The following is a 27,726-nucleotide window of genomic DNA, read 5'->3' on the forward strand; positions in this document are numbered from 1 at the left end:
CGAGTCAATCCATGCTCCCAGCCCTGTGCTTCAACAGTACCAAAACCTACTCACAGGCTGGGCTGGGAGTAATGAGCCTGTTCCCTTGCAAACCATATTGGGATAATCAGTAATTCCTCTTCAAGGAGATACCAAACTTTGTTTCCACACATGTAAAGCCATCTTTGTAGAAGGAGGGCAATCTGGCTAGGAAAAAAGCCATATAGTAGAAGGTCTGTTTCACTGTAAGGAAACCTTCTTTGCCACGTATTGCAAAGTTACTAGTAGCTAATTAGAGCTGACTTAAATGGTATTTAGTGTGCTATTCCAGAAGAAAATACTTTTGTACAGAGAGCAAATGCAACAATTGCACAGATGCCAAATTATAAATTATCATTTATATTTTTCATGTATTTGCATTTTCAGATTCTGTTTCCAGAATTTAAAGTTTATGCTGATATTATAAAATTGTGGAAATTACTTTTTGGGGATATATGTTTCATTTTTTATAAAAAATATATAAAAAATTACTTTTTTTTTTTTTCCTTCAGAAAAATGACAATTGGAAAGGGGAAAAAATGACATTCCTGTCTAAGGCCAAGCAGAAATACTTCTTAAAATCACCAGTGATCAATAAAATAAAATCTAATTAAGTAAAAAAAAAAAAAATTTCAAATTTAATTTCAAGGGTTGGATGGTCATTTCCATTTCTACTCCTTAAAAACAATTTTAAAAGAAGATTATAAACCAGAAATTTTTAAAGGCTGTGTTTTGCTTTAAAAACAAAAAGGTTGGATGGAATTACTTTTCAATCTTGAGCAATTTAGTTAATTCAACCCAAAAGTGCAAAATACTGTGATTGAGTCATAGCCTAACTTTTCAAAGCCAATAACTATTTAGGCTGAAAATACTTTGCTGAGCTCTACTTCTGCCTCAAAAGAGAAGCCTGCAGCTGTTTCATCGGGAATTATCCATGGAGCACTGAGTCCTTCCTTTAGCATGCCTAATCAGCCCCAAATTTGCCTTAATCCATTAGCTTTGTTTGCTCTGTTGTCTGTCTCTTCTTTATCTTGGAAAGGAATAAAGGTGACAGCCCAGAACCAAACAGTGGAGGACTGTCTTCTTCAATTGCTTGCAAAGCAACTCACAGGGTAGTTTTTCCCTCTAATCAAAGTCCTGTAATGCCCCTAAAACACAAGGAAAGAATTTTTTAAATCTCCCTTGTGAAAGGAAACTTTATATAGGAACTGGTTTTCCCATGTTCATTAATGGAAGCTCCTTTCAGGATTTTTTTTTTCTTTTCTCTCAAGACAGTTAAGGAAAAGAAATATAGGAATAAATACAACAATTTAAAAAAACCCAACCCTGCTTGGCTGAGATGACAAACCACAATACCCAGATATGAACTACTGAAGGAGTCAGAGAGTGGCTTTCCACTAATTTGCTCATCAATATAAATAAATTATAAAAGAGAGAGATTAGCAAGCAAGAGAAAGTGGCAGCTTATGAACTGCTCACTAGTCCTAAAAGGGATTGAATCTTTCAGGAATGAAAGCATATTTTATAGAAGCAGGTAGTTTAAGACTCTCCTTTCAGTCCTGCAATTGCTTATGACTCAGAGCTTGCATTACAGATGAGTAAATATTTAGCTTTCATGGCCACAAAGGAGGGTTTGATGTTGAGAATGTTAAACCTTAAAGACCAGAAGGCAAATAAAAAATACCCTAGCATCTGTCCTTTGAAACAAAACAAAGAAAGCCTAGGAGTTTTTAAGCTAGACTCAGTAGTATTCATTCTTTCTGCTGTTTGTATTTTCTGTAGTTTCTTCTTAGGCCTATCAGTTCAACCCCATACTTCAACTGTAGGACTTCTAGAAAACCACAGGATATGACTACAGTTGCATGCACCTCTGCTTCTCCTTGTGGTGGATCACCACAAGGTATGCATGGGTTGGGTCCATGCACAGCCAGCCTCTCCAGTGGGAAGGGGCAGTGTCCCCATTCCCAGCCTCTCATCACATTTTCAGCAGCAGCACTTCTGCAGCAGTAGGTTTAGTGACATTTCCAAGAGCTGAACTCAGGATCACATCTAGGTCAAGACTGCTACTGAAGAGAGTCCTCATTTTGGCCTTCATGGTGTATAAGCATCAAGCAGCCAAGCATCTCCAGAGTGACTGGTAAATGCAGATTTCCTTCGAAAAAGCCATCTCTGTTAGGAGCAATGTGAGCATGTGGAAGAGATAGAAAGTGCCTTTTTCATAAAAATCTGTGTTAACAGCTCCTAGATGGGAAAGTGCTTGTTTGGTCCTGGACGGGAGGCAAGTTAAGACATCCAACAGGAGCTGAGTGGTAAGATTGAGCACCAAGAAGGCTGAGGCTGCTTGGTATTCTGTGGAAAATTTTGTTCAAAAGAAAATGTTGTCAGGTTTACATCAAAGTGGCCTCGGAAAGCCTCAGGAAAGTGCTTGGAGGAACATTTATATGTATTAACTCTCAGTGGAGAGTTAATAATTTCTTTTCACTGGAGAAGAAAAGCCTAGCTCCAGCACACAGGCCTTGGTGCACCGTGGCTGTGTTGGCTGAAGCAGCACTTACCCTCTGGTGTGCTCCTGTGCCCAGCAAAAGCTCAGCTTTGGTCTGGGGGAGATGGTGAGTGGAAGGTCCACTTCCAATAGCAAAGCAGACACATTCCTGGGACCTTCCTACTTAGTCAAAGCAAGTTTTCACTGCTTCCACAGTCCCACCTCAGTTGTCTGAGTCTTCTCACTGTGTTCACTGGAAACTTCATGTGATTTTATTTACCCACGAGTTTTACCCACGAGTTTTAGGTAAAAAAAAAATTATTTTTGTTTGCCTTAGGTCAAAAAATGCATTTTTACGTTACTGCGTGCAATGGACTGGAAGTCTCAGTTCTTACACCAATATAAAGTAATACCTAAGGATGTGAACAACTTTAAATCCTAATACTGGAAAATTTGAGAAAGAAATGGACTCAATAACAAAGGAACCAATAAATTAAAAGAGCTGCATTTCCAGAGTTCTCATGGCATCAGACAGATCAAAAATCAAGTTCACATGTCCCTTTTTATTTAACAGGAATTCTTAAAATTCCCATAGGATAAGTAATTTGAAACAACCCACAGAAGTATTTTGCTTGTTTCCTGGGGCAAAGTTATGTCACAGTTTGGTAGTTACAATGTTATCAGCTGCCTTGGAAAAACAGGCTCTGCTAATGTGACCATTACCTAATTCATGCCTGGAGTCTGATCCTTGGAGATTTCTAAGCCTTTTAGCGATCCCTTGAATGGCCTCTTTATAACTTTAAACACAGGGACATTTAGTCAGGTGGCTGCCATAGTAAGAAAACAGGAAGGTGTATAAGAATAACCATTTTTGCTTGATGTCCTGCCATCTGCACAACTGCAGACTTGTGTATAAACACACATGACTACTTTTTCATCACTATATGTGAAAACAAAAATTATCCAAGACTCTCTGGGAGATGGGAGTGTATAAGAGATTAAAAGTAGTGGTAGAGTCTGATATCTGTGTCTTCCAGAGGAGATGGAGGAAGAAAATACTTTTCCTTCTTTTTGATTGTTTTTTTCCTGGCTTTACATCCCTTAGGAAGGACATTAATTGGAGGGCCTGCCCTGCTGAGGGCAGTTTGTGCTTTGGGTTGCTTTATGCACCTCACTTTGTACACAGCCTTGGGGCAAGCCTTTTCAATCTTTGGTGCCTCTGCTTCTCACTCTCTTGTAAAATGCTTACAAGGGCCTTAGGGGCTGCAGAGGGTGTTTTCCTCTCACCCGGGTCTCCACTGCTGCCTGCTAGGATCCCACAGGAGTGCTGAAGCACAGCCGCAGTGAGTCAGGAGGAAGGTGGTGTCAAAGACCATCAAATCAGCCAAGTTTCCATCTGCTCTGTGTCTGCTCTGGCTGGTGGAGAGGACCCTGAAGTGGACTGGCTGTACTTCCTGCTTCCAAGGCTGCCCTTGGTACACAGACCTGGTGCCCCTGGACTCCAGCAGGAGCTGGAAACAAGGCTTTTCTGTGGCGTGTTATGTGGCAATGTCTTCAATGACAGGCACGTGACTTGCTCAGTAAATGTGACAAATTGAGCACTTTGCAACTTTAAAAACTGAAAAAAGCTTTGCCAGATTTGTGGCTGTAGATGACAATCATGGCTTATTTGAAGCCCTGGAGGCCAAGTTGATGTACTTCCCTCACAAACTGTCTCTAAAAAAAAAGGCCCCCAGGGAAAATGTGGTTTTCCAATCTGGAGAATCCTGTCTGTGGGATCTGAAGACCTCCATGACCAGGGACTCAGGTCTGCCATTTTTCATGTTTCTCCCATAGTTTGCATTGTGCTTGGAGTTGATGGATGAATAGTGAGATCTCATTGCTGCGGCCCTTGTCCTTCCTCTCCCCTTCTCCTCTTCTTTGTGTCTCCTCTTTGTTGCCATGTATTAGTTTTGGCAGGAGTATCTCTGGGACAGTGACCACAGCTACTTGTGTTCCTGAAAATGTCAGCATACTTGTCAAGATAGTGAAGTAATGCAATGAAAGAAGTAGGTGGAAATAAATACTATTCCTTGTTTGCTTACTTATGGCAAATAGAATAGATCAGACAGGGAAATTTTACTGTGTGTACGTAAACTCAGACTGTTTTCTGGTCATAATTTGAAGGCAAATCACTAACTGTGCTCAGGCTTTGCTTGAAATCTTTTAAAACTCCATGAGAAACAAAAATGATACCTATAAAGGTTAGGAGCACAAAATCACTGCAGGATCTCTCTGTAGTTCCTGGAGGCACTGCACAAGTGTGCTTTGACTCTAGGTGGGCTGAGATGTCCTTTGGGGAACACACCCCTCACTCCATGAGCACTGGGTTTGGATGTCCACAGCAGGAGTGTTGGGCCAAGGGGCTGTTTTTACTTACCAGTTGCAAAATTCCAAAGAAGCAATGCTAAGTCAGCTGAAACTTTAAATGAAGATTAAAACAAATCCCCTTTGGGATAAGATGGAAATTCAGCCCAAGGATGAATCTGTTCTCAGTAATTTGCAAACAACTGAAGGAGATACAAGTTGAATCCAGCCTTGGCTGCACCACACACCATCTGTCACCCTTGTAGATTGAAATAAAGGAAAAGCAGAGAGCCTGCAACTATTCTCTCCCTTGCTGGATAGCCCAGAGAAGTAGATTCTCTTCCCTGATGCATTCCTTGCAATGGAAATGACAGATTCATTTTCCCACAGTGGTGTTGCTGTGCATTGCTCTCTAATTCTACTCACTCTCCCCTTGGCAAGCAGGAGCACAGACTGCCAGGCTGGGACTTGAGTGAGAAGGCTCTCTTCCCAGGGTTAGATATACAGATGTAGCAAATTGCAGGAGAAGAACAGGAGAGAACAGGGGATGCTGAAGTCTCTCCACTAGGCACACTGCTGGCAAAATGCAGGAACTTGCTTCTGCCCTTACAGACACCTGAGCACTCCTAGTACTGAGCACTTTTGGTCAGGCAAAATGTCTTCTCTCTCTCTCCTTCTCCCCCATGCCCTTGCACATTTTCGTAACCTTACAAAAGTTTCAGACAACGTCATCTTTAACCTACTGCAGGCTGGACTTAGGACCCACGTGAGGAACAGCGAGGGGAGACCACAGTTTATCAGAACACCAGCCCCATGGCCAATGAATGGGGCACTTGGACTACACTCCCTACACACCACCCCAAACAGGGTGCTGGAAAGTCTCTCCCTTGGCATTACATTTTGAAAGATGTGTCTGGCAAGACAGCTATCTGACTTTGGCAGGCACTGCAAATAGTGTGATAATTAATTAAAGAGCAGTTGAGAAAATGACAGCACGAGGTTACTCCACAACCGGATCCACAACTCACTACCAGAGCAAGGCATCCTGCTCTATTCCATATCTCTATATTTTCTTAAAGGAATTAGTAGCTTCAATAGTGCACTGGAGTGGGATGAAGAGGAATTAATCCTTGTGCTAATCAGTGAGAGGACCTTGTCTGTGAGATAAGACAACCTGGGAACAGAACAGCAAGTGATATCACAGCAATAGAAAGGACAAATATGGCAAGACATAACAACTAAAGGCTGTTTTACACAAGCCTCCTCTTGTTTCCTATGTGACACTAAAGAACCACTCTGCAAAGCAGAAAAGTTAGCAGGAGGAACAGGTGTCCTGTCTATTGCAGTCAGAGCTGCAGCTGCTGCATAGCTCCCTGTATTTCTATGCCTTCAGCCGGGCTCTTCCATGTACTGCTAGTGAAGGCGCACATATTTTGTTCCTAAGCAGACATACAGGTTGCTCCTGCTGCCACCTTTCCCATCTGCCCATTTAGGGAGGTTCAGGATAACCACCACACACAGGTTTTGGTGCAGCTGTAGATCTCACCTACCTGCACTCCTGCCTGTCATTGGGCTGTCCCTGCCCCTCCTGAAAGGTACCAGTGGTCCTCGCTCACTGCCAGTGTGGAAAAGCATGCAAATACTGAGCCACCAAAAGGGCCCGCTGATGAGTGTAGGTGGGACAGGCTCAATAGTCACCCTCAAGCCTCTGGGTGTCTCAATGTTGTGCTGCTCCTTACTTGAAGCAAAGAAACTCAACTCAGGATAAGAGGACTTCTGCTGCATGTAAAGTTATTACTGCCGCCCAGTTAGTGGTTATTGAAACAGGCAGGGAAGAGTAATTTTTTTATTCTAAACTGGAGTTTCATTAAAAATGGCTGATTTTCAGAAAAATACATTTTAAAAAGATATTTCACTGATATCTTTGAAAAACTAAAAGTAGGAGAAAATGATCCTTTTATGTTTGTTTCTTTGAACTTATTAGTACAGAAACAATATGGAAGCTTATGCTGAGGTTTTGGCTTTATTTTCACTATTTTTCTTCTGAGTGGGGAAAGAAAAAATTCAAATATTTACAGAAAAAAAAAATTCTTACTTGTATTTCCTAGTGAGAAGGAGACCAGAATGTTTTCTGCTTGTTTCTAAGCAGATACTTTTCTTGGAAGACTTCCCACCCTCAGTTATAAAATCTTTTATGTTAAAGCAGTACAAAAACATTTGAAGTGTCACGTTGTGTCAGCCCCCTTCCCTTCTCACTGTGCTTCAATCTATCTTTGGAGCATTGTTGTGGAAATGAAATTTTCTGGTTGGTTCTCCCCTTGCTTGTTGTTGTGTGAGGCCAGTGAGTTTTCTGGGGGTTTAGCACAACTGCACCGCAGTGTTGCCCATGTTGTGTTGGAGACACTTCTGGCTTGTTTTTACTTTAACCTTCTACATCGTCTGTGGGTGCAAGTACCAGTCTAGTTATGCAACTTCTCTCTTCACTGTCCAGGCTTTCCCCAGTCCTTATTAGAAGCAATGTATTTTAGCTCTCACTATATAGTACCTTCTACCCACTTTGGAGTCCATGAATACTATAAATCAGGCTCTGTTTTACAGACAGAGCTTTGCTTTCCCCTCTGGGATTATGTATTTCACAGAGGAAGTGGAAATCAAGTCCAGTTAGTGATTGCACTGAAGCACCTTGAGTTGATGCCAATGAAGCTTCCATCTAATCACGATTATCTGCAAGGAAAAAAGGTTATTAAATATTGGAAAATGTGCTGTGTCCCATCTATTTCAGATTATTTTACATCTGCGTTTACAACAGACTTAGGCAATTTGTTCAAGATCCAAGAAACTAGAATTATCCCCTTCCCCATCATTCATCACTTGAAAGGTTTTTTTTAGCATTTTGTTTTTAATCTTCCTTCTTTTTTTTTTTTTTTTTTTTTTTTTTTTTTTTTTTTTTTTTTTTTAAATTTGTTGGACACTTTGCATAATCCTTTCTTAAATGTGCAACTATGTCTTAAAGTGAGGCATGGGCATAAAGAAAAAATTATGCAAACAAGCCTTTTCAGTGTAACAAATTAGATTTCATTCTGTGTAAATCCACTGCCTGCCCTTGCAATTGATCGGTTTCACAAACTGTATTGGAAGTTAACTGTAAGTCTGATTACAGCCCTGTGGATTTACAGACAGGACTAGCAATCTATCCAGGGGTGGTATGCCAAGCATTGCCACTGCTCATTTCTACCTGATCCTATAAGCAGTTAAAACTACACTACTTCTTTTCCCACAAACTTAATGTAATATGTAATATTGTAAGCCTTTTTTTTTTTTTTTTTTTCTGCATGGACATGGATGTAGTTGTGCAAATCACCTGCAAATCACAATAAACCCATCTGTTTAGCTCTGATGGGTAGGTAGCATCACCTGTGATTAGGGTGACCTGACACAGCCTGCCTCAAAGTATTAGTTCTTTAAATTTGCCGTATGCTGCCATCAGGGAATGAAATTTTCTAGGACGGATGTCTGACCCGAGATAGAGTCAGGCTGATTTCTAAGGGGGAAATTGCTCTATAGAGTTTCAACCAAATTAGATCAAGAGAAATGCATTGTTTAGTCCACACTTGGGAAAAAGAAAAACATTAAAAAGTTCTTGCTATTGTTTTGACAAGAGGGTCTCAAATACTGTGTGTCAGAGGATATGCTCAGTACTTAGCAAGCTGCAGCACAAATCATATTTTTCCCTGCTCACATCACCGCCATCCTCTGGGAAGGAAGGCTGGTCTCTCCTGCCTCTTCACCTCCAATCCCCTGTTCGGACTCCCTGCCTCTCTCCCTGCCCCACCCACTGTGTTAGCCCCCTCTCCCTGCCACTCAGTTGTCTCGAAAAGTCTCAGCATGAACAGTTTGTACCCTCACTAAATTCTTCTGATGCCTTCTGGATATAAATAGGGATTGCTGATGGAGGAAACTCTAGTTGTGTCTTGGGGGAAAATGTATTCTCACTTATAGATCTTACTGGATTTTTAGTGGAACCTAAAGTTGGAAAGGTGAGCCAGTACTACTTCTACACTTCAGCAATCTCTTATTGAACAATCTCACTAATACAAACCTGATATGGTTTAGTCTCCAAAGGTGTCTGGTATGAAAAAGATCTGTTACCCTTAAAGTGAATCCCATTTGCTTCACATTGCAAAACCCAGGGAGTCCTCATTCCCTGTGTAATAAACTTCTTTATGAAGCTGCACCTTTGGCAACAAACTGCACAATGAAATGGAAACTGGTATTGTTATTAAATTAATGTCCTTACGTAACTGATCTTTCCCCCAGTGGCAGCCAATGCAGATCTCAGTGCAAACCACATTTCTGAGAGGAGGACAGAGAGAGTTGAAGAGCTCAAGAAATCAATTTTTTATTTCTCAGGAGCACAGATGCAATCTCCAGTTAATTAATTTTTTCTCCAAACTTGTATCCCCTCGAGTGCTGGCAAAACAAGGTCTTGGCAAAGATTTTTCAAGGGAACAGCAAAAGGCCCCTTGCAAGCACTGTACAGAAAAATGCAGTTACCTGCTGGTTACTGGTGCAAAAGCAGGAATGGGAAGGAAGACCTCACCAGAGGCATAGCAGAGCTAGGTCGCCACAGGCAGGAAGGACCTAGGGGGTGAAACGCCGGAGCCGCATCCTGGCTGCGGGGCAGGGCTGGCCAGAGGGCTCTGGGAGGCTGTGGGAGCCAGGCCCAAGGAGGGGTCGGAGCCAAGGGCTCTATACACGCCGTGCCGAGCCGGGCCGTGCCGTTCCATTCCGTGCCATTCCGCTCCGCTCCATCCCACGCCCCGTGGGGCGCCCCGCGTGAGCGCCGAGCCCCAGCCCGAGCCCCGCCCGCCCCGGGCAGCGCCAGCGCCAGCCCCGCCCCCACCCTGAGCGCTCACCCAATGGGCTCGCAGGGTGGTTTGTATATTTGCATATTTATTGTATATTTGCATACTGTCCGGGACATAAAGGTGGGCGGAGGCGGCGTCGGTGCTGCTGGGCGCTCCCCGGGCTGTCCTGTCCATCGCTGCTCTTCGGCGCCGCGCTTCTGTTTTAGTCACCGTAAGTTTTTAGAGGAAAAAAACTTACTTTTAAATTTTTTTTTTATCTTTTCGCGCCGAAACTTTCGTGCCCGCGACAGGAGGCGAGATGTGGAGGAAGGCGTTCCTGGCCGCCGTGTGCCTCTGCCTGCGCTGGGTGGCTGCTCTCGGCGGTGAGTCCCGGGACGGGGGGCCGGGACTGCGCCCGGAGCTCGCACGGGAGCTGCCGGGCCTGCCTGTTGCTTTTGGGAAACGGGGCCTGGGGGAAGTCCTCCTGGCGTGGCGGGAAAGGGCAATTTGCAATCTTTCCTTTGTGAAGCTATCCCGGGGAGCTTGGGATGCTGCGGGACCCGGGTGTCGCGGAGTGGGCTTGGAAGGCGCAGGAGAGCGACACTGTGAGGAACCCCCATCATGTTAGAAGAGACCTGGAAGCCGATTCCCCAGCCGAAATTCAGGCACAACTTGCCGGGCTGGTAGCGCGACGTGTTGAGGTTTGGGATGTGTTTTTTTCCCAGAGACAAGGTGGCTTTCGAGAGTCCCTTGCCCCAGCAAGGGATTTGCACAGCAGTAGCACCACGGTAAGGTCCCTCGGCTTCCTCCTCTGTGGGACTCATCTATCCCAGCATCCCAACTTCGTACAGTTCTTGTTCCTAGACAAAGCAAGGCTGAGTTTCATTTTTGTCGTGATAATGTGTTCGAGCTGTAGTTAAGCCTGTAATGAGCAGGATCCACAAGGGGAAAAGTGAACAGAATGATTTTTCTCTCTCTGGGTTCACTTATGGTTGGGTTTGTGCTCTGCCTGTTGTACCTGCACTTGTGCATAGACATCCTGTCCAAGCTAGAGGAAGTGGAAGATGTGCAAATGGTGCTAGATTTTCACTAATCCTCTCTCAATTAATCACAATGTAATTGAAGCTGCTATGAACAAATGGACTAGCTTCAGGAGACCACTACTCGTCAAGCTTAAAAAAAGCACTTAAAATATTGTTAGCTGTGCCCTGTCACAGGCTTACTTTCTTACACTGATCTCCCACACATAGTATCTGTCTTTAAAAGTTTCTGGCCTTAGAAGAAAGGGTGGCTTTAGCACTCAGAGCTGCTTTGTGATCCTAAACTGGAATATATAAACTGCCATTTTTTCTCCTGTGGGTGCCTTTGTTACTTCTTTGTGTATAAGGAAGCTGAAGGGAAGTATTCAAAAGCAAGATGATGGGGTGCTAGGGTACAGCGAAAGGAATGTATTCTAGCTTTGAATCTAATCTTGTGCCATTACAGACAATCAAAACCGGTTTTCATCACGGTATCCAAGTTCTATACATTAAAATAACTGTCTTCCCAGAGAAAGCTTTCATCCCTGCAGGAACTGATTTGCCACAGACTTAGTAATAATTTCATTATTTCTTTTTAGGAATAGGTTATATGAAAGCAGGTTGTGTGTTCATCCTAAAGCAATTCAAGCCTTTAGTTCCACACTTTTCCATGCACACCGCAGTAAAAAGTTTTTTGAAACCACAGAAAACACATGATCCAGCCTTCCAGGAATCCAGAGTATTTAAAAAACAACATAGAAAAATACTTTCTAGGTGAAGAAAACATTGATGTTCCAGGAAAAGATAAAAACATTGCTAGAAATACATACAGGTCCTTATTTTTAACAGTGTAAATCCAGAGTCAACATATTTACAGTGTTGTGTGATGTGAGCTGCTGGCTTTTTTCTATGGTTTGTGTTTGGGATAGACATACCAGGGCAGCTGTGGCATGGCCTTTTGAGAAACAATGCATTTCTGAGAAGGCACAGAGGCGAGGCTCTCAGGCCTCAAGTTGTGCTGGAGATTAGCATGATCACTAGCACTCCTAAAAGTTTGCTGGAATCTCCTCTGTGCAGAACTACTTGCATGATAGGACATTCTCATGCATCCTTACCTCTGTGTTACTGCAAAGTCTGACAGTGGTTGCATTTTGTCTTCAGCTAATTCCAGATATTCCAGAGTGACTGATGGATGTCTAGATATCTGCTGGATTGAACTTCAAGTGTCCCAGCTGCAGCTGAGTAAAGATTTGTCAGGGAGTACCACAGAGAGGGGTGGGCACCCCTGTGTACAGTGAGAGAACAGCAGTTTGCCAGCTGCAAAACTTGAGCTGAGAGGTTCTTACTTAGCTTCTGAACTTGTGCCCAGTAGCTTTCCAAAGGTGTTCCCCTTTCCATTGGCCCCACCTGCGAAGTGAAGCAGAACGTACTCTCAGGGCTCTGCCATTGAGGAATACATAATAAGCATGAAGTTGTAATATTTTTGCAGCAAGGTTAAACAATAACCTGACTTGCGAGGTAGGTTTCCTGGGATTGCAACACACAGTAGTCTGCTTTCAGTTTATAGTGTAGATTGAAATAATTGAATAATAACCATTTCTGTGGTATAGGCCCTTTACTACAGCTGACTGTGAGTTTGCTTCAGAACTCTTAGGAATTCAGTATGACTGATTGATGGGTGTTCCTAATGCTGATTGTCAGCTGAGGGAAGATTTAGCCCAGTTAACTACACTGGTAAATATTTGATATTACGTGCATATGTTTGCTGTTGTGCATGTATGTGCATGCATGTCTCTGTGGGCTATAGAAGACACAGTCTAGCAGTATAATTTCTAAGGATCTTTGCAACTAGCTAATACTATTTCCATTTCTGAGTGCATAATGGTAGGAAATTGTTGTTTATCAAAGATTCCATTTTTAAAACCATAGCTTAGGTGCACTCATTCTGGCAAATGCATTGTTATCATATTTTGGCAACCCGTGTGATGTGGGCAGTTTAACTTTTGATTAATATTCCAGATGTTGTTACTTCCTCAAGACTCACATTCTCCACCCAGCTGACCAGTGGTAAACAGTTTCACAGTCAAGCCAAGTTGGTTTTGGGCTTCCTGTGAAAGAAACTTGAGACTGAATTCTCTTGATTGGTGTGTCAGAATGCCTGAAGTCAGTGGGATGCTTTCAAATTTGATAATTGATAGGAGTCCCTAACTGAATGGAATTTCACAAGTTGCAAGTCCAAAGTGTCACAAACTTTGGACAGGAAAAACAAAAACTGCTGACTTCCCAGTTTGTAAGCTTCCCCACCCCCCTGCCACTTTCTTTGAGTTCTCTGAGGTTTTCAAGACCTTGCTGCACAGGACAGCTTTTTATTTTTTTTTAAATATGGAAACTCATATTGCACAAATAGGGGTGTAAGAAAAGCATCAGAAAACTTTGTATAGCATGACAAAATGGTGAAGTTTTGGCGATGCAGCCTGAAAAACCAGCTTCCATCTGGAATTTGCATTAAATTCTTAATTCTGCTTCAGTTCCCTAAATAATCCTTTTGTAGGTCATGATAACTGTGAGCACATAGCAGTAGACAGAAAATTTTATTTTCCAACAGGAGCTTGTATTTGTAACTGTGTGCCTGGAAGCTTTGGCAATACACAACACATGCCTTTGTACCTTTGCTGAACTATGTCTGGGAAAGTGTAGTTTTTTAGCAAAAGCATGGATTTCTTTTTTGTCTGCATGTGTTTACTTCCAGTCTGTTTTATTCAAAGGCCTTGTTTAGAAATGGGACTTGCATTCTTGTCATAAAAAGCTACTTCAGTTTCTCAAATGGATGTATGTATATTTCTTGATATGTAGACTCTGTATCTACATTATGAGAAATGCGATCTTAATTCAGATAAACTTTTGTCCACCTTTCAGAAACGTGCTGAAAACTACCTATTTTGGGGTTTTCTGTGGTTTAATTAACTAAACTGTGGTGAGTGTGTACATTGGCTGTCTTTGCACTTCTTTGTGTAAGACTGTAAGAATGAGGCTTAATGGTTCAGTAGCTCAGGACGTGATTCAAGGAGAATTCTCCCTTTAGATCTGCGAGGAAAAGGTCTGTGGCAGAATTCTATGAATGACAAAGTTTGATTCTGAATAATTTTTTTAATAGACCAAGAAATACAATGAGGTATGAAAGCAGAAGTGGGAAATGCTTTGTTTTCTGAAGTGATATGCTGAACTTCTCTGCTTCAGGTTTAAAGCATGGTACATGTATGTGTTGAGCTGTGTGGTGACTGTGCACAGGCTGTGTGTACCTGTATTCTGCAGAAGCTGGGATGTGAAGTGGTACTGCAGCATGTGTGCAGCGCAACATTAGGTGTAGACAAGATATCTTCTGCTCTGAGCTGTATAGAGCTTGCAAAGTCAAACTCAGGCAAATTCTGAGGAAAGCTTCTTGATGAGCACACCATGAAGAAGTCTGTAATAAACTCCACTACACACACACTTCCCTTATCCAAAGGGTATCTTGCCTGCTGGGAACTGACCATATGTGGACATAAGATAACATGACACTTTTTGTGGACATAAGATGATAACAGTAATTTCTTCTGACTTTCTAATCCTCATATAACATAGTTAAATGAAAAAAGTGGCTGCCTGCCATTTCCCTAACTCATGGGCTGTTGCTTTGCAGCTGCTTCTTTCTTCGTGGTGACTGTATCTCTGTGATTTTCTGTTCTCAAATCCCCATCAAAGATTTTAGATTAAAACATGCAAGTATGTGTGAAGCACTTAGCACATCTTCAATGGCAGGTGCCACTGTACTTCAATCTTTCTAAGCTTGGTGCACTTTTCCAAGTGTACCCTTAAGTATAGTACACTTTGATTTGAAAATTTCTTATGAGCTTGTTTTCAAAAGAGTTGTGGTCTGAACTTACATGCAAAATTCTAGCATGTGTTTGTAATTGAAAACACACTACAAGACAGGATATCAATGTAATTTAGGTTTTGGATGATTATCAGATAAGTTTAATGCAGAAAGGAAATGATATCTAGGTATGAAATGAAGCACTATTAACTAGTAAGCAGGTGGACTATTCTTTTTCGTCTTCCTGTACTAGGAGGGAATGTACATAATTGAAAGTCCTAGCATTGTATGCCTTACAATTGAAAGCTGTTCTTGTTCCTTTCAAGGTTTACTGGTTCACAGCTGAGAGAAAAGTTATATTTAACCAACCAGCCTTTGCGACTTTTCTTTTTCTGGCTGAAAAGTAAATAATATAGGTCTAAAGATTTCTTCCAAAAAAGGTGTTTTATACTGTCAGTTGGTGACAAAAAGACATTTTGAACATGCAGAAACAGAAAAAAAGTGCAAACATTTGGTTCGTTTGGTAAATTTAGCTTTCATTAGTGGGTAAAATGTATATTTACCATTATGTGAATGCTTGTGCTGGTAGAAGGATGGATAAGATCTATGGAAAACATCCTTCTTTAGGAGGAAGGAGGCAGGAAGGGGGCCCTCAGTGTAATTATCCTGGATTAGCTAGCCAGCCTAGCACAGTCAAGGTCAAAACATAAAGCTGAGTACTGCCTCTGTTCAGTGAATGGTTCTTGCTTTCCTGCTTGTGCTTTGACAGGTGAGAAATCCTGCTGAACTTGGGCAATTTTAAGCCATGATTATGGCTGACAAGTTTCTCTGAAACTGCTACATAAGCATTTGTTGCAAGGCTCTGTGCTGGTTTTACACCTGATGAGGGAGGTTAGACCCTGATTTTTCATGACCCTCCAAGCAAAGCAAGAACTTCCCAGACTTTTTAGCGCTCCCTGAGGTGAAGTCAGGCATAAGTCAGTGCCCTGTTGTGTATGGTAGCTTGAATGAGAAGACTAGAAAAACTGTTTTGGAAAAAAATGAATTGTTAGTTATTTATCACCTGAGAAACATAGCACAATTTTATGCAAATCTACCAATTATCATAGAAAACGTCTTCTGCAATGGGAAAAGGCAGTGGAAATCTGTTTTGCATGCCTAGCATAAGGTCCTTATCTTGTCCTTATGTGTTCCCTGTGGTGGCTCAGAGCCATTCATTAATGTGTGTTTAGGAGTTTGTGAAAGGTTGGTGGTCTTGATGCCAGGAAAGACAATGCTGAGCAGGACAGAGCTGGCTTAAGTTCAGCTGCAATTGAAAAATAGGCAATCAGTATTTACATAACTCAAGTTGAGAGCTGCCAAACAGGGACCTGGGTTTTGAAAAGTTAATTACAGGGTGTGCTATACATAGAGGCATTTAGGAGTTGAATCAGACATAAAAAGAGGAGACAGTTAAGTTTTTTCCCAAAAGAAATGGTGAGTATGAAGCCTAAAGTCACTTCTCTTATCTTGGCAGGAACAGGAGCACTTAAATTTTGAAGCTGGAAGTTGGAGGGAGTGATCTTTGCAGGCCATTACATACTTTGTTACCACCAAGATCAGCACCTCCTTCCCCAGCCTCCTCCCCTCTGCTTCAGGCAGAGAAAGATATTTTTTCTGCCACTTATTTTTATGTAGGTTATCAGATGACCTGAAAATGTACTGCAAAATAGACTGCTGGTTTGCTAGTTCAGTTTCTCTCATGGGTGTCTGATCTTCTCACCTGCTGTTTGTTGGTCAAAACTTAAAACTAGTATTTTGTAAAACAGTGGTGGCTTCACAGCTTTTAATGCACTACAACTACACAGATTTATAAAAGGCCTTGTTAGGCATTGATTATTGGCGAGGTGATGTGGAAGATACACCACCAAAATATGTAATAGTATGGTAGTAACTCTCTGCTTTCCTGGATGACTGTCTGTGGCTGTTGTGTGCAGTCTTCTGTACTCTTCTGATACTTAAGAGGTTTCCTGCTAAATGTAATGGGGAAAATACTGACTCTCAAAATTTATTCACACCTCTCTGACAGGTCAGCAGATTCTTACTGTTTTAGCAGGACCTTGGAAGGGGAGCAATTTTCACCCTTTGATTTCCTCTTTACATGGCTGTTGTGTGTCCATTGAATGCCGTAGGAAATGAAAACCACCCGTCCCATTTCTTGACTGTTCCAGATATCTCTCCAATATTGCACCTGTGCCTTCTGAGTTTGTCCTAGTACTTCTAAAACACTACTATGTTTTTTGTGCTCCTATAGCAGAAGGCAAAAACTATTTTGAGGGAATCGAGAGCAAGTTTTCCTTACGGACACCTGCAGAGCCCGATGAGGATGTCTGCTACCTGGTTCCTGGGCAGGTGAACAGCCTGGCACAGTGCAACTTCAATCATACCAGTAAAACCTTTGTGGTGATCCACGGGTGGACGGTAAGATAAAGTGGGAGGAATCTCCCTTTTAGCCACACTTATGATAAACTATGCAGAAGCGTCTCACAGACATTAATATATCTCCTATTTTAATTAAAATCACCAAAACCAACAGGTGACAGGGATGTATGAAAGTTGGGTCCCGAAGCTGGTGGATGCTCTGTACAAGAGGGAGCCAGACTCAAACGTCATTGTGGTGGACTGGCTAGTTCGAGCTCAGCAGCACTATCCGGTGTCAGCTGCATACACCAGGCTGGTGGGAAAGGATGTTGCTACGTTTATTGACTGGATGGAGGTAAGACATGAGACATGTCTCACATTCTATGTAACGTCATAGAAGACAAAACAGCAATGATGCAGTTATGTTAATCATCTCCTGTTGGGTAGATGGAGTAAAATTCTTGCAGATGGTAGTTTTGCTGGACTGGTAAAATTCCAGCTTTAGTCTACTGGCTATTTCCTACTCGGAGGCCTTTTGTACTGCGTTTCAGAGACTTTACTGTGGGGTCCCATGGGTCTAGAGTATTTCTGAGGGCTCTGTGAGAGGTAGCTATGAAAGACAGGTTCTTATCTATTATACAGAAGCCAGTCCTTGGCAATTAGAAATGTGCTCTGCCTTAGAGATCCAGAAATTGGTGGGGAGAGGGTGGCTGAAAACCTTTCTAAAATAGCCCTGTGCTCTGTCCTTTATTTTGCATTCCTCTGTTTTGATTTTGGCCATAAATTAGATCAAGAAATTTACAATGGCACAAGACTATGATAACTATATAGTGTTTCTTCTGTTATTCATGACTCAAACAAAAATCCCAGTATTAACAAAATATTTTTTGTGTTTTCTTACATTTTTTGTTTGGTTTTGAACTTTAAACAAATTGTTCTCTTCTGTAGGAGCAATTCAATTATCCTATCAACAATCTCCACTTGCTGGGGTACAGTCTAGGTGCTCATGTTGCTGGGATTGCTGGGAATCTGACCAAAAAGAAGGTGAACAGAATTACTGGTAAGAAAACCTGTGACTGTAGAGTGGACAGTTGCATCTCTTCCATACTGAAATACTATGTTCCACTGAAAAATCACCAGAATAATTGTTGTTTGCTGGCAGTACTTTGGCTATGTATTCATGATTTGATAAAATGGCAGGGCTGATATTTCTGGGGTAGAACTGGAAAAAGATTCAGAAAATAACAGCAAGGGTGGTGAGTTAAAAATCGTTGCTTCTTTACAAGAAATGAGTGAGTAGGCCCTGATAAAGGAGTAGTTTGGGGGGTTGTGGTGGGGACCGACCAAACCATGGCTTGGTGAAGGTCACAGTATCTCTTGCAGCATAAGTTCAGTGGGTTGCCTTTATCCAGGCAGTCATTCCTTGCAGCTGATAGGAGACATTGAAACAGAACAGGAGGTAAATTCTGCTGCAGCAAGTTTAGTACCTGCAGAACTCTTTGCCATGGGATGATGTAGATGCAAGAAGTTTATATGGGCTCAAAGGGAGACAGAAGAGATCCAGTGTGGGTTATTACAAAGTTTATCATAACAGGCTCAAGAAATATTCTAGGCTGGAAATAATACTATGATAATTTGGGGAGGACATATATTTTCACTGTTGCTATGTCTGCTTAGATGTCTGATTTTTGGAGCCTGAGAAATCTCCTAGACAAGGCAGAGTGCATGGCCACTCTGGGGCTGGTTTACAAGCCAGCACCTCGAGAGCTGAGCTACTAGCACTGATCTCATTGACAAAGGAATTGCCTGCATCAGCAAATGAGGCTAAGAAATTGCTCATCTGTGGTGTCTTTGTTGCTGAGAGAGCTTGGGAGCACCATTCAGAAGGGAGCCTAACACCTGGCACTCTTTACTCTTTCACCTGAGCCTGACTGTGATCCCAGATCCACAGGCATGAGAGGTGGGCTAGGCAGTAGTCACATCTGGAAATATCAAGTCCTGAGAGGTGGAAGATTAAAGTCAAGAGGCCAAAATGCTAGTCCCTCTGCCCTTTCTTTCTCTAAGTTGCAGCTTTGCTGCTTTCACTGAGGCTGCCAAATTACTGACGAGTCAGTAGCCCTCTGTTATGCCTCCACGGTTGCTCTTGGTGCTGAGGATGAACCATTCCCTGGGAAAAGCACAGGGAGCAATATAATGTGGCCCCTGAAGTCCTCACAGCTAAAGGGGAGGCAGCTCAGACCGAGTGGAGCTAACAGTGGGTGAACAGCACAGGTACCTGTCCCCAGCTAAGGGCTGCAGAAAAGACATGTCCCTTCAGCCAACTCTCAGGTAGTTGTCTGAACAGGAGATAGTACTTGTTCACTGGCAGAATAGCTATGGGTTTTTTTGATGTTAGTGTTGCTGCAACTTGACAGTTTACCATAATAATCCCCTTCCTCTTAGGTATGTAGACAGTGAAGCCCTCATTTATGTTTCCCACTTGGTCCCCTGTCAAGGAGTTGTCAGCAAGACTTTTCCATACTTTGGACACTTCAGATACAAGTTCTACATTTCTTGAGAAGAAAGACACTGAGAAAATACTTAGGAGCTTGTTTCTGCCATCCACTTGAAATGCTACAGCTCTGAGGAAGTTAGCTGGGCTTCCATCCATGTGTTTGCATACACTTCTATTTTTTTAAACAGTGATAACATTTCAAGGTAGTGCATTTGGTTTTCCTGTATACATTCATGATATTTAAGTGATCCATCTGTAATGTCTGCAGGAAAACTCAATATTCTAGTCCAATGTGGCAGCTGAGTTTGGCATTTGTTATCAATGTCAGTATCTTTGGCAGACAATAATACCAGTTTTTCTTTGTGGTTTGCCCCATAAAGGGCTGGATCCTGCTGGTCCTACCTTTGAGTATGCTGATGAACTCACTCGCCTCTCCCCGGATGATGCTGAGTTTGTGGATGTCCTACACACCTACACCCGAGGCTCTCCAGACCGCAGCATTGGGATCCAGAAGCCTGTTGGACACATTGATATTTATCCCAATGGTGGAGGTTTCCAGCCAGGTTGCAATTTGGGAGAAGCACTGCGTCTGATTGCTGAGAAAGGGCTTGGAGGTGAGGTTGCTCTGAAACAAGCCGTAAAACATTCTGAGGGAAACCTGAATAGCCCTGCAAGGTGTCTTGCAAGGAAAGATCTCTGAGAGGCACAGGAATGTGTTCTTTCAAGCGCTTTTAAAAGTCACCTTGTAAAGCCCAGTTCCGCCATAGTGGATCATGCCTGTTGACAGCATTGCTTAGGGATTAATATTATTATATGCACAAGTGTATACATATTGCACATTTTCATTCTTTCAAGATGTGGATCAGCTGGTGAAATGCTCCCATGAGCGATCCATCCACCTCTTCATTGACTCTCTCCTCAATGAAGAAAAGCCAAGCATGGCCTACCGCTGCAACACAAAGGAGGCCTTTGAGAAGGGCCTTTGCCTGAGCTGCCGCAAGAACCGCTGCAACAATTTGGGTTACAAGGTCAACAGAGTGAGAACAAAGAGAAACAGCAAAATGTATCTGAAAACCCGTGCTCAGATGCCCTATAAAGGTAGGTACTCCTTGCTTACTGATGAGCAAGGCTGGTACTTGTGTTCAACTGTGTGTCATGATGGGCATGTGCTGCAGATGACAATATTGCTGCTTTGGTGCCTGTGGTGAGCAGGGGTGAAGCTGGCCTGTAGTTTGCCATTAAATGCAAGTCTCAGAGAGAAGAGTTGTCTTAAGTCGAGGTGTGGGGTAGAGTGCAAAAAGAAAGGTATTTTGTAACAAGTTTCTAAGTAGCAAAAGTTAGACTTCCTCTGCTGCCTGATCACTTGGAACTTTTTCAGTGTTTTTCATCCAAATGATTACTTCTTTCTGCTGGGGAAATAATCAGCAGAACTCAGTCTGGTGAGCATCTTAGTTAAAGATATGCAAGCATCAGATTTGTGCCTTTGGTAGTGCACTTGCTAGAGGAGCACCAGCCCTCATTAAAATATCAGAGCACTTCTTGATTCTAGTTGCTGCTGTGGGAGGACTGAGAAGGACAATGCCAGAGAGAACTGGCAATATTTTGGAAAATATTTACCTCCCAGCTAGGAAAATAATGTTGGATTTTACTACTTTATTTTCATCCTTAGCTTTGCCTATACCCCATGGTATGCTTATAGTGTGCATTGTGTGATGGACCAGCAATCAAAAGGCACATTCCTGCACTGTTAGAGCACCTGCAAGACTGGTGTTCTGTTGGCATTTGGTGCTTAACCTGCAGTGTCAGTGGATTTTTTTTTTTTTCCTTTTACCAAGCCTCCTGTAAGAGAAGGATACAGCTTACTTGTTTCAAGTCAAGTATTGCAAGTCTTACAGGTTCAATAGCAGGTTTGAAGGTGATACTGCATACTCTGGGGTTATTATAGTGGCAGCTTGTGTGCAAAGTTTAGCTGCAAGAACTGCAAAGGTGTTCTTTAGTGGTGATTGCCTTGCTTGCTAATATTTATATTCTCACAAAAATAGTTCCCTGGACACCTGCAGGGAAATAAACTCATTTTAGTGAAGCTGGCATATTCCAGCCTAGGATTTTCAGAGGTGAGGCAGGGCGGTTTTGTCGCCAGCTATCTCTTTGGAAATTGAGTTTTCATAATGGCATTTTCTTTTGTATTCTTTCAGTCTTTCATTACCAGGTCAAGATCCATTTCTTTGGAAAGACTAACATGACCAAGACAAACCAGCCATTCCTGATCTCTCTCTATGGCACTCTAGATGAGAGTGAGAACATTGGTTTCACACTGTGAGTAGCTACAGAAACAAATGCAAAGTACTATAACTTTGTTAGTCTGAATTGAAAAACTTGTTCTGGCTTCAGCTATGCTAATCTTACAGGGTCCCAGAATCTGCTCTTGTCCTTGGTCAAGGAGTTGCATTCACTTCTGAAGCTAATGAACCAAATCCTATAGGAGCTCTTCTTGATAAGACATCTGAAATATGGAAATGTGAAGTCTGACCTATGACTCAGCCTAATAAGAGTGTTTCCAGTGCTTTCTTATTTTCTTCTCAGTATCTTTATACCATGTTAAATCTTCCTAAAAGTAGACTTATGCATCTGAAGGTCTCAGTGCAGAAGCTGAAGGGATTTGCTTTGACAGCTCTGCAAATAAGCAGAAGTTTGTGTGTACATCCCTAGACACAGGCTGGCAGGGAATGGAGCTGGAAAACACCAAAGACTGTTTTCTGCTCTGAGGAATGTAAACTGGTTATGGGTGGTGGTTGTCTGGCTTTTCTGAGAGTCACTAGCACAGGGGAGGACAACCCTTTCCTGGCAGATGTCCCAGGATTTTACCAGCCTTGCTACAGAAGGATGTTTCCTTTTGCCTCTACAAAAGGTAGAGGTGTTTTTGCTTCCTTTTCCGGAGTACAAAAATTCCAGGTTCTATTGCTCCTTAATTTTCTTTGTCTGTTCAAGAATTTCAGGTGGTTTTTTTTTTTTTTTTAAATTTGTTTGCCTTCTTATTCTCCTCCCCACAGGCCTGAAGTCTCCTCAAACAAGACCTTCTCCTTCCTGATTTACACGGAAGTGGATATTGGAGACCTGCTTATGGTGAAGCTGCAGTGGGAAAAAGACACCTTCTTCAGCTGGTCAGACTGGTGGACTCCTTTTACATTTGACATCCAGAGAATCAGAATGAAGTCAGGGGAAACTCAGAAAAAGTAACTTGTTTTGATTGTTATAAGCTATATTAGTACTAAGTGACAGTGCTTCCTGATTTTTGGTATCTCACAGACAGGGACAAACATGTAACTGCTTACAGTTACAAATAGGTGAAACATAAATGATAATCAGGGCTCTAATTATATCAAACCACCATTTGTATCAGCCAGGTTCAGTCATTTACTTCCACTGGGATCTGCAGTTTGTAGTCTTCCTCCCACGTAATTAATTTTTATCCCACTATTGTATCTACTTAAGGTTAGTTATAATATGCAAGAGAGTATCTCCATGAACCAGCATCAGTGATTGTATTTGCAATTTGCAATTTCCTCCTTCTTCATGCTGGTGTTTGCATAGGTTTTGTCACAAAGAGCATGCTTAGATGGAGATTTTTAGAGATCCTTCCAAAAGTGTGCTTGCACAAGAATTTATTGCTTAGTTAAGTTAGATTCTCTTAGGGGTTGAATACCTGAATGGTGGGTGAAAACTGAAACACGTGACTGTTGCAGGACATTGCTGATGTGTGAATGTTGAAACATCAAAGCCTGAACCAAAGTGCTTTGACATGAATCTTTTGAAATACTCATATTCACTAAACATGAGATTTGTTTGCAGAACATGGACTCAGAACAGAGTATATGTGTCCTATGTATAGTATAGTAAATAATAATAAGTTCCTCCTTTGAATGAACAGGTCAGTCACTTGATCAAAGAACAGTTATCAGAGCTGAACAAATATAGGGGAGGGGAAAGTTCTGATAAATAGAAAAGCGAGTGCTCATGTTTTCTGGAAATTGCAACCTACTTCATTTGCACACATGTGAGGGATTATGGCTTTCTTCCAAGTTCATTCACCTGACAAAAAACTCGCATAAAGACTAGTGTAAATAAAGATCCAAGAGACTTTGGGATGGAACTTCTGCTGTCTTAGCCAAAAGAAGGTTTTTTGCAAAGGATCAGTGAAAGTTATGGCTATGCTTTGATGCCCATGTATAATTCAATTGCCAGTTCTCGCACAGCATTTCTTTTGTTACAGAATTCTCTTTTAAAAATAACTTTCTCACAGGCTTGCAAAGTAGCAGTGCCCCATGTGACAAAGTATAAAGACTGCTTCCAAGCACCAGTCTTCTTTCTAAGATTAAGAAGGGGTGTTTGGCTCAGTCTTGTGATTTTTCCAATATTTATTCCACAGAGTGGTGTTCTGTTCTCGAGATGGCACCTCACGTCTCAGTAAGGGAGAAGAGGCAGCAATATTTGTGAAATGCTCGGAGCAGCCTGTCAACAGGAAGAGAGGAGGGTACAAGTAATCACTTTTGGTTTTAGATTGTTTTATTACCACTTGAGTGGTAATTAAATTTCCCCTTTAATTGACTTGCGCACTAGTCTTCTCAAGGCTTCAAAAGCATCACAGCTCAGACTAACCAGAGGTTTGCTTATGGCCACTTTGGCAGCTTAAAAGCTCTTGGTTTGCTTCTGTGCTCACTATCCTTGTGTGGTTGTTGGCATGTCTGAGAAGCAAGAGCTAGTCTCACAGTCACTTGGTGGCCAAGTATGAGGGACTTTTAGGGAGGGTTACAGACAAGGCACTAGCACAAAGAGGAAAGCATGTCTCTGTCTCAACACTTACCCTTAGCTACAGAACATTCAAACTTCCATCCTGGGTCAGCTCAGAGCCCTCCCTCCATACCGGCCAGCAGCAGGTTTGGAGGCTGGTACAGGAATGGAGCAGGCTTATGAAGGTGCTCTTGTTAGCTTTCTGATGGCAGCCATCAGGTGAGTGAATTCCTGAGAGTTTCATCTCTACGGATCAGAGATTCTGCCTTTGTTTAAAAAGCCCTTTTGTGCACTTTAATATTTTAATCGATAATTTTCCTGACCCAGATTAGATGTGGGAACAGTCTTTGGACTTTACCCACTAAAGTTTCAGATAGAGAAGTGGTTATATTTATTTTAGTTCAATTACTGTGTGTGAATGGTCTCATGGGGACACTTCTGGACTGAGATCTAGCTCTGCACAAAAATGCACATGTGCTGGCAGTTATGCTGGAGCAATGACTGGACAGGCCTTGAGACCTCTGTGTGTGCATCTGACATAAAATCAAGCAGAAGCCAGGAGAAGCCTAAGCATGTAATTTGTCTTCCTGTTAAGTAGGGAGTTTTAAAATCTTAATTCTCAAAAATAAGACAAGAGGGAACAAGTATCATACATCTTCCTTACCACCTTTATTTTTTTTTTTTTCTCCACAGTACCAAGGAAGCCTCAAAAGAAAATTCTGCTCATGAATCTGCTTAAGTAACAAGAAAAAAGATTTTTCACACTGGGGAGGAGAAGAGTCTTTTCATCCCATAGTGGACTGGATGTTCTGAACCAAATATATAGAAATATTTATCTGATACTGGATTTTTGCCTGCTATTTCTAGCTATTTTAGAGACTTCTTGAAAAAAAGTCTCAACATATGAAGTTACTAACCATAAAGATACATTATCCAAATAGTTAAAAATGAAAGAAACCTGCAAAACTAATTGCCAATGTTTGGAGTGATGGAAAGGTATAGGCAATTTTGTTTAATCATGGTGCCTTGTGACAAGGTTTCTTGACATCAGATCCTATATAGCAATTTTTAAATATTTATTGAAAAGAAACAAAGCCCTGTACTTGGTTTTATTTTATGTTGCTGTTTTTGTTTTGTTTTGGGGTTTTTTTGATTAGTGGGTTTTTTTGTGCCCTTTTCACCAGTCATTTGAAACAATCTTTTTGTGTCTTGGCTAATTGAATTTTCAGGCAGTTCAGTGGAGAGAGTTCATTGTTTTTCAACTGTGTGTTTAGCAAACAAGTAGGTTTTCCATGTGAAAAAAAACCACCTTTGCTGTGTGTAATACTAGGAGGTGTCAGGGACTGACTTACCATGGGGATGAATATTTTAGTTTGTGGTTATCAATGTATTTAATTGGGGGTAGATGCCAGTGCTGTTCAGCAATAGGTATGATCTGTTAAGCTATATACTTCTATGCCGCTTACCCTGGAATAAATAACAGCTCTAGGAGAAGGCAGCAATGCCAGTGTCTTATGCAGACATTTAATATTTTATCTATACTTTCAGTTATTGCAAATGCAATTGTCTAGCGTTCAACTCTGTGAAAATGGAACTGCAGAGGAATTGAGCTACCAGAAAATGCAGGAAACAGATATCTCCCCCCACCCTCCACCCTCTCCCTACTTGCTTGAGTCATGTATGCCAGAACTGTCACAGTTTCTCTGCTCTTTGACACCAAGTGTCAGTCATGCAGCTGCGTGGCTGCTGTATGCAGTTTTCAGTGCCAGTGAATCCTCTTGATAGCTGACAAGGATGCTTATACTTCCCTGCACTGGACCTGTGACTGCCATCTCAGTTTGTTTCTTGGCTGTGTTACAGTGCTAGGAGCTGCTTAGTTTTCTGCCATGAGATGAAATTGAGCAGGAAGCAGGAGCTGAGCCAATTAAAAGCAGCCTGGTTGTGTGCTGTACAAGAAGTACTCTGACAAACACTCAAATTAGCCATGCTGCAAGTTTAAAAATATAGGTATATTGAAGGCAGTCTGCTTCCCCATTTTTAAGTAACATATAAGGTGCAATAGCCCTCTTTTAACTTTCTAGAGAGTAAACAAAGTGTGGGGGAGGTACAAGGGCTTGAAGGTAGACATTTGGAGAAGTGTAATGTTAGCTGTTGATGCTGGATGTTGTAGTCTTTTCCTGCATGTGCAAGACAGCATGGAGATGGTGATTTCTCCAATATCATCCCATCTTAAAAGAAAACAAAAAAAGTGTATGTGTTTATGTGCACAATTTGTTTTTATTTCCAACTGTAGCTGCTAATATATTTGGGGATAGAAGTCTGAAACAATGCAATATGTTGGAATAGTAATAGCTCTGAATTTGCTCACATCTGATTTCACATTTGATTAAACTACAGCAGAGATGTGATGAGTCACTGAGGGTGGGGTTGAGTACTGAGCCACTGCATTTGAGACCTCTAAAAATAAATAGAGTGATTTATTCCCTGTAGATTCCACATTTTGTTGCAATTTTCTCTTAAAAGTTAAATTCTTCAGAAGCAATGTATCTGCACAGCTCTTAATACAGGATCAAATTCAAACACATTTAGAATTTGGATACAAAATAGTGAGGGTTCTTTTCATAAGGAAACAACATTTAGCTTTGAATGTTATTTATTAGCTGTAAATAAGATATTTATGAGTGTAAAGGTAGTTTGTATATATTGCTAAAGTTGCTGACAGTCTCTACATTAATACAGTTGTGTAGTATTAATACTGTACATAGCTTTCAGAGATTTTTATCAACAAGCCACTTACATTGCACTGTTTCCAATGTCGTTAATACAATTTTCTTTTTGAAATCTCCTCAGTTTTGTATAGAACAGAAACCTATGGTTTTAATAAAATTCTCAAACTGAATCTGAAGTCACTACTTTCCTCTTGATGAAACCATCTGCTGTATACCTTTTATGTGAAGGCCAGAGCTTATCCTTGAATTCTGGGCTGAAAAGATGGAATAAGACACTAGGAAAAAAAGGAATGTGTGATTTCTACACTTTGGGAAATGCAAAACTCATGTATTAAGACACCAAGGAATCACTGTGTGGAACAAAGCATCCCACATCATAAAAGAAGTAGCTTTTCACAGTTTGTGGGTTTCAAATTTCAGGCCCGTTTGAGAACAGTCCAGGAACTGTCCTTACTTTGAAGTGCTCATTTCCTTTTCTTTTCTTTTTTTTTTTTTTTTTTTTTTTTTTTTTGTTTTTTTTTTGGCAGGTGTCAGAACTATGCTTCTGCTCCATGTTTTACCAAAATGGAGTTGTTCTGACAACTCCAGAGGTGCAGGAGGAAAGCACCAGGCTCTTGCCACCACTATTGCTTAAGGAAGTAACAGTGAAAAATCACTTTCAACTATATGTTATGAGTGCAGCTGAGCTCAAGAGTGGTTGCCACCAGAACAGTTGGTTCTGTCATATACAGCAAGGCTCCACCCAGGCAA

The 27,726-nt window shown here is 41.6% G+C and overlaps 1 protein-coding gene across 5 annotated transcripts; it reads left to right on the plus strand.

Annotated features, from left to right (window-relative positions):
* Positions 1 to 9,870: 9,870 nt before the first annotated feature.
* Positions 9,871 to 27,146, plus strand: LPL (lipoprotein lipase). 5 transcript variants are annotated; one of them, XM_054003559.1, is made up of 10 exons: positions 9,871 to 10,076; positions 16,859 to 17,025; positions 17,141 to 17,320; positions 17,914 to 18,025; positions 19,840 to 20,073; positions 20,315 to 20,557; positions 21,655 to 21,775; positions 22,510 to 22,692; positions 23,886 to 23,996; positions 24,941 to 27,146. In XM_054003559.1, the coding sequence occupies exons 1-10, from the start codon at positions 10,013 to 10,015 to the stop codon at positions 24,984 to 24,986; spliced, it is 1,461 nt and encodes a 486-aa protein (XP_053859534.1). In that variant the 5' UTR covers positions 9,871 to 10,012; the 3' UTR covers positions 24,987 to 27,146. The 5 variants fall into 5 exon arrangements, with proteins under 5 accessions (XP_053859534.1, XP_053859536.1, XP_053859535.1 ...); XM_054003561.1 differs by having other exon boundaries at positions 23,886 to 23,990; XM_054003560.1 differs by having other exon boundaries at positions 16,862 to 17,025.
* The last annotated feature ends 580 nt before the right edge of the window (positions 27,147 to 27,726 follow it).

This window comes from Vidua macroura, chromosome Z, assembly GCF_024509145.1.
Source record: "Vidua macroura isolate BioBank_ID:100142 chromosome Z, ASM2450914v1, whole genome shotgun sequence".
Classification (NCBI taxonomy): Eukaryota; Metazoa; Chordata; class Aves; order Passeriformes; family Viduidae; genus Vidua; species Vidua macroura.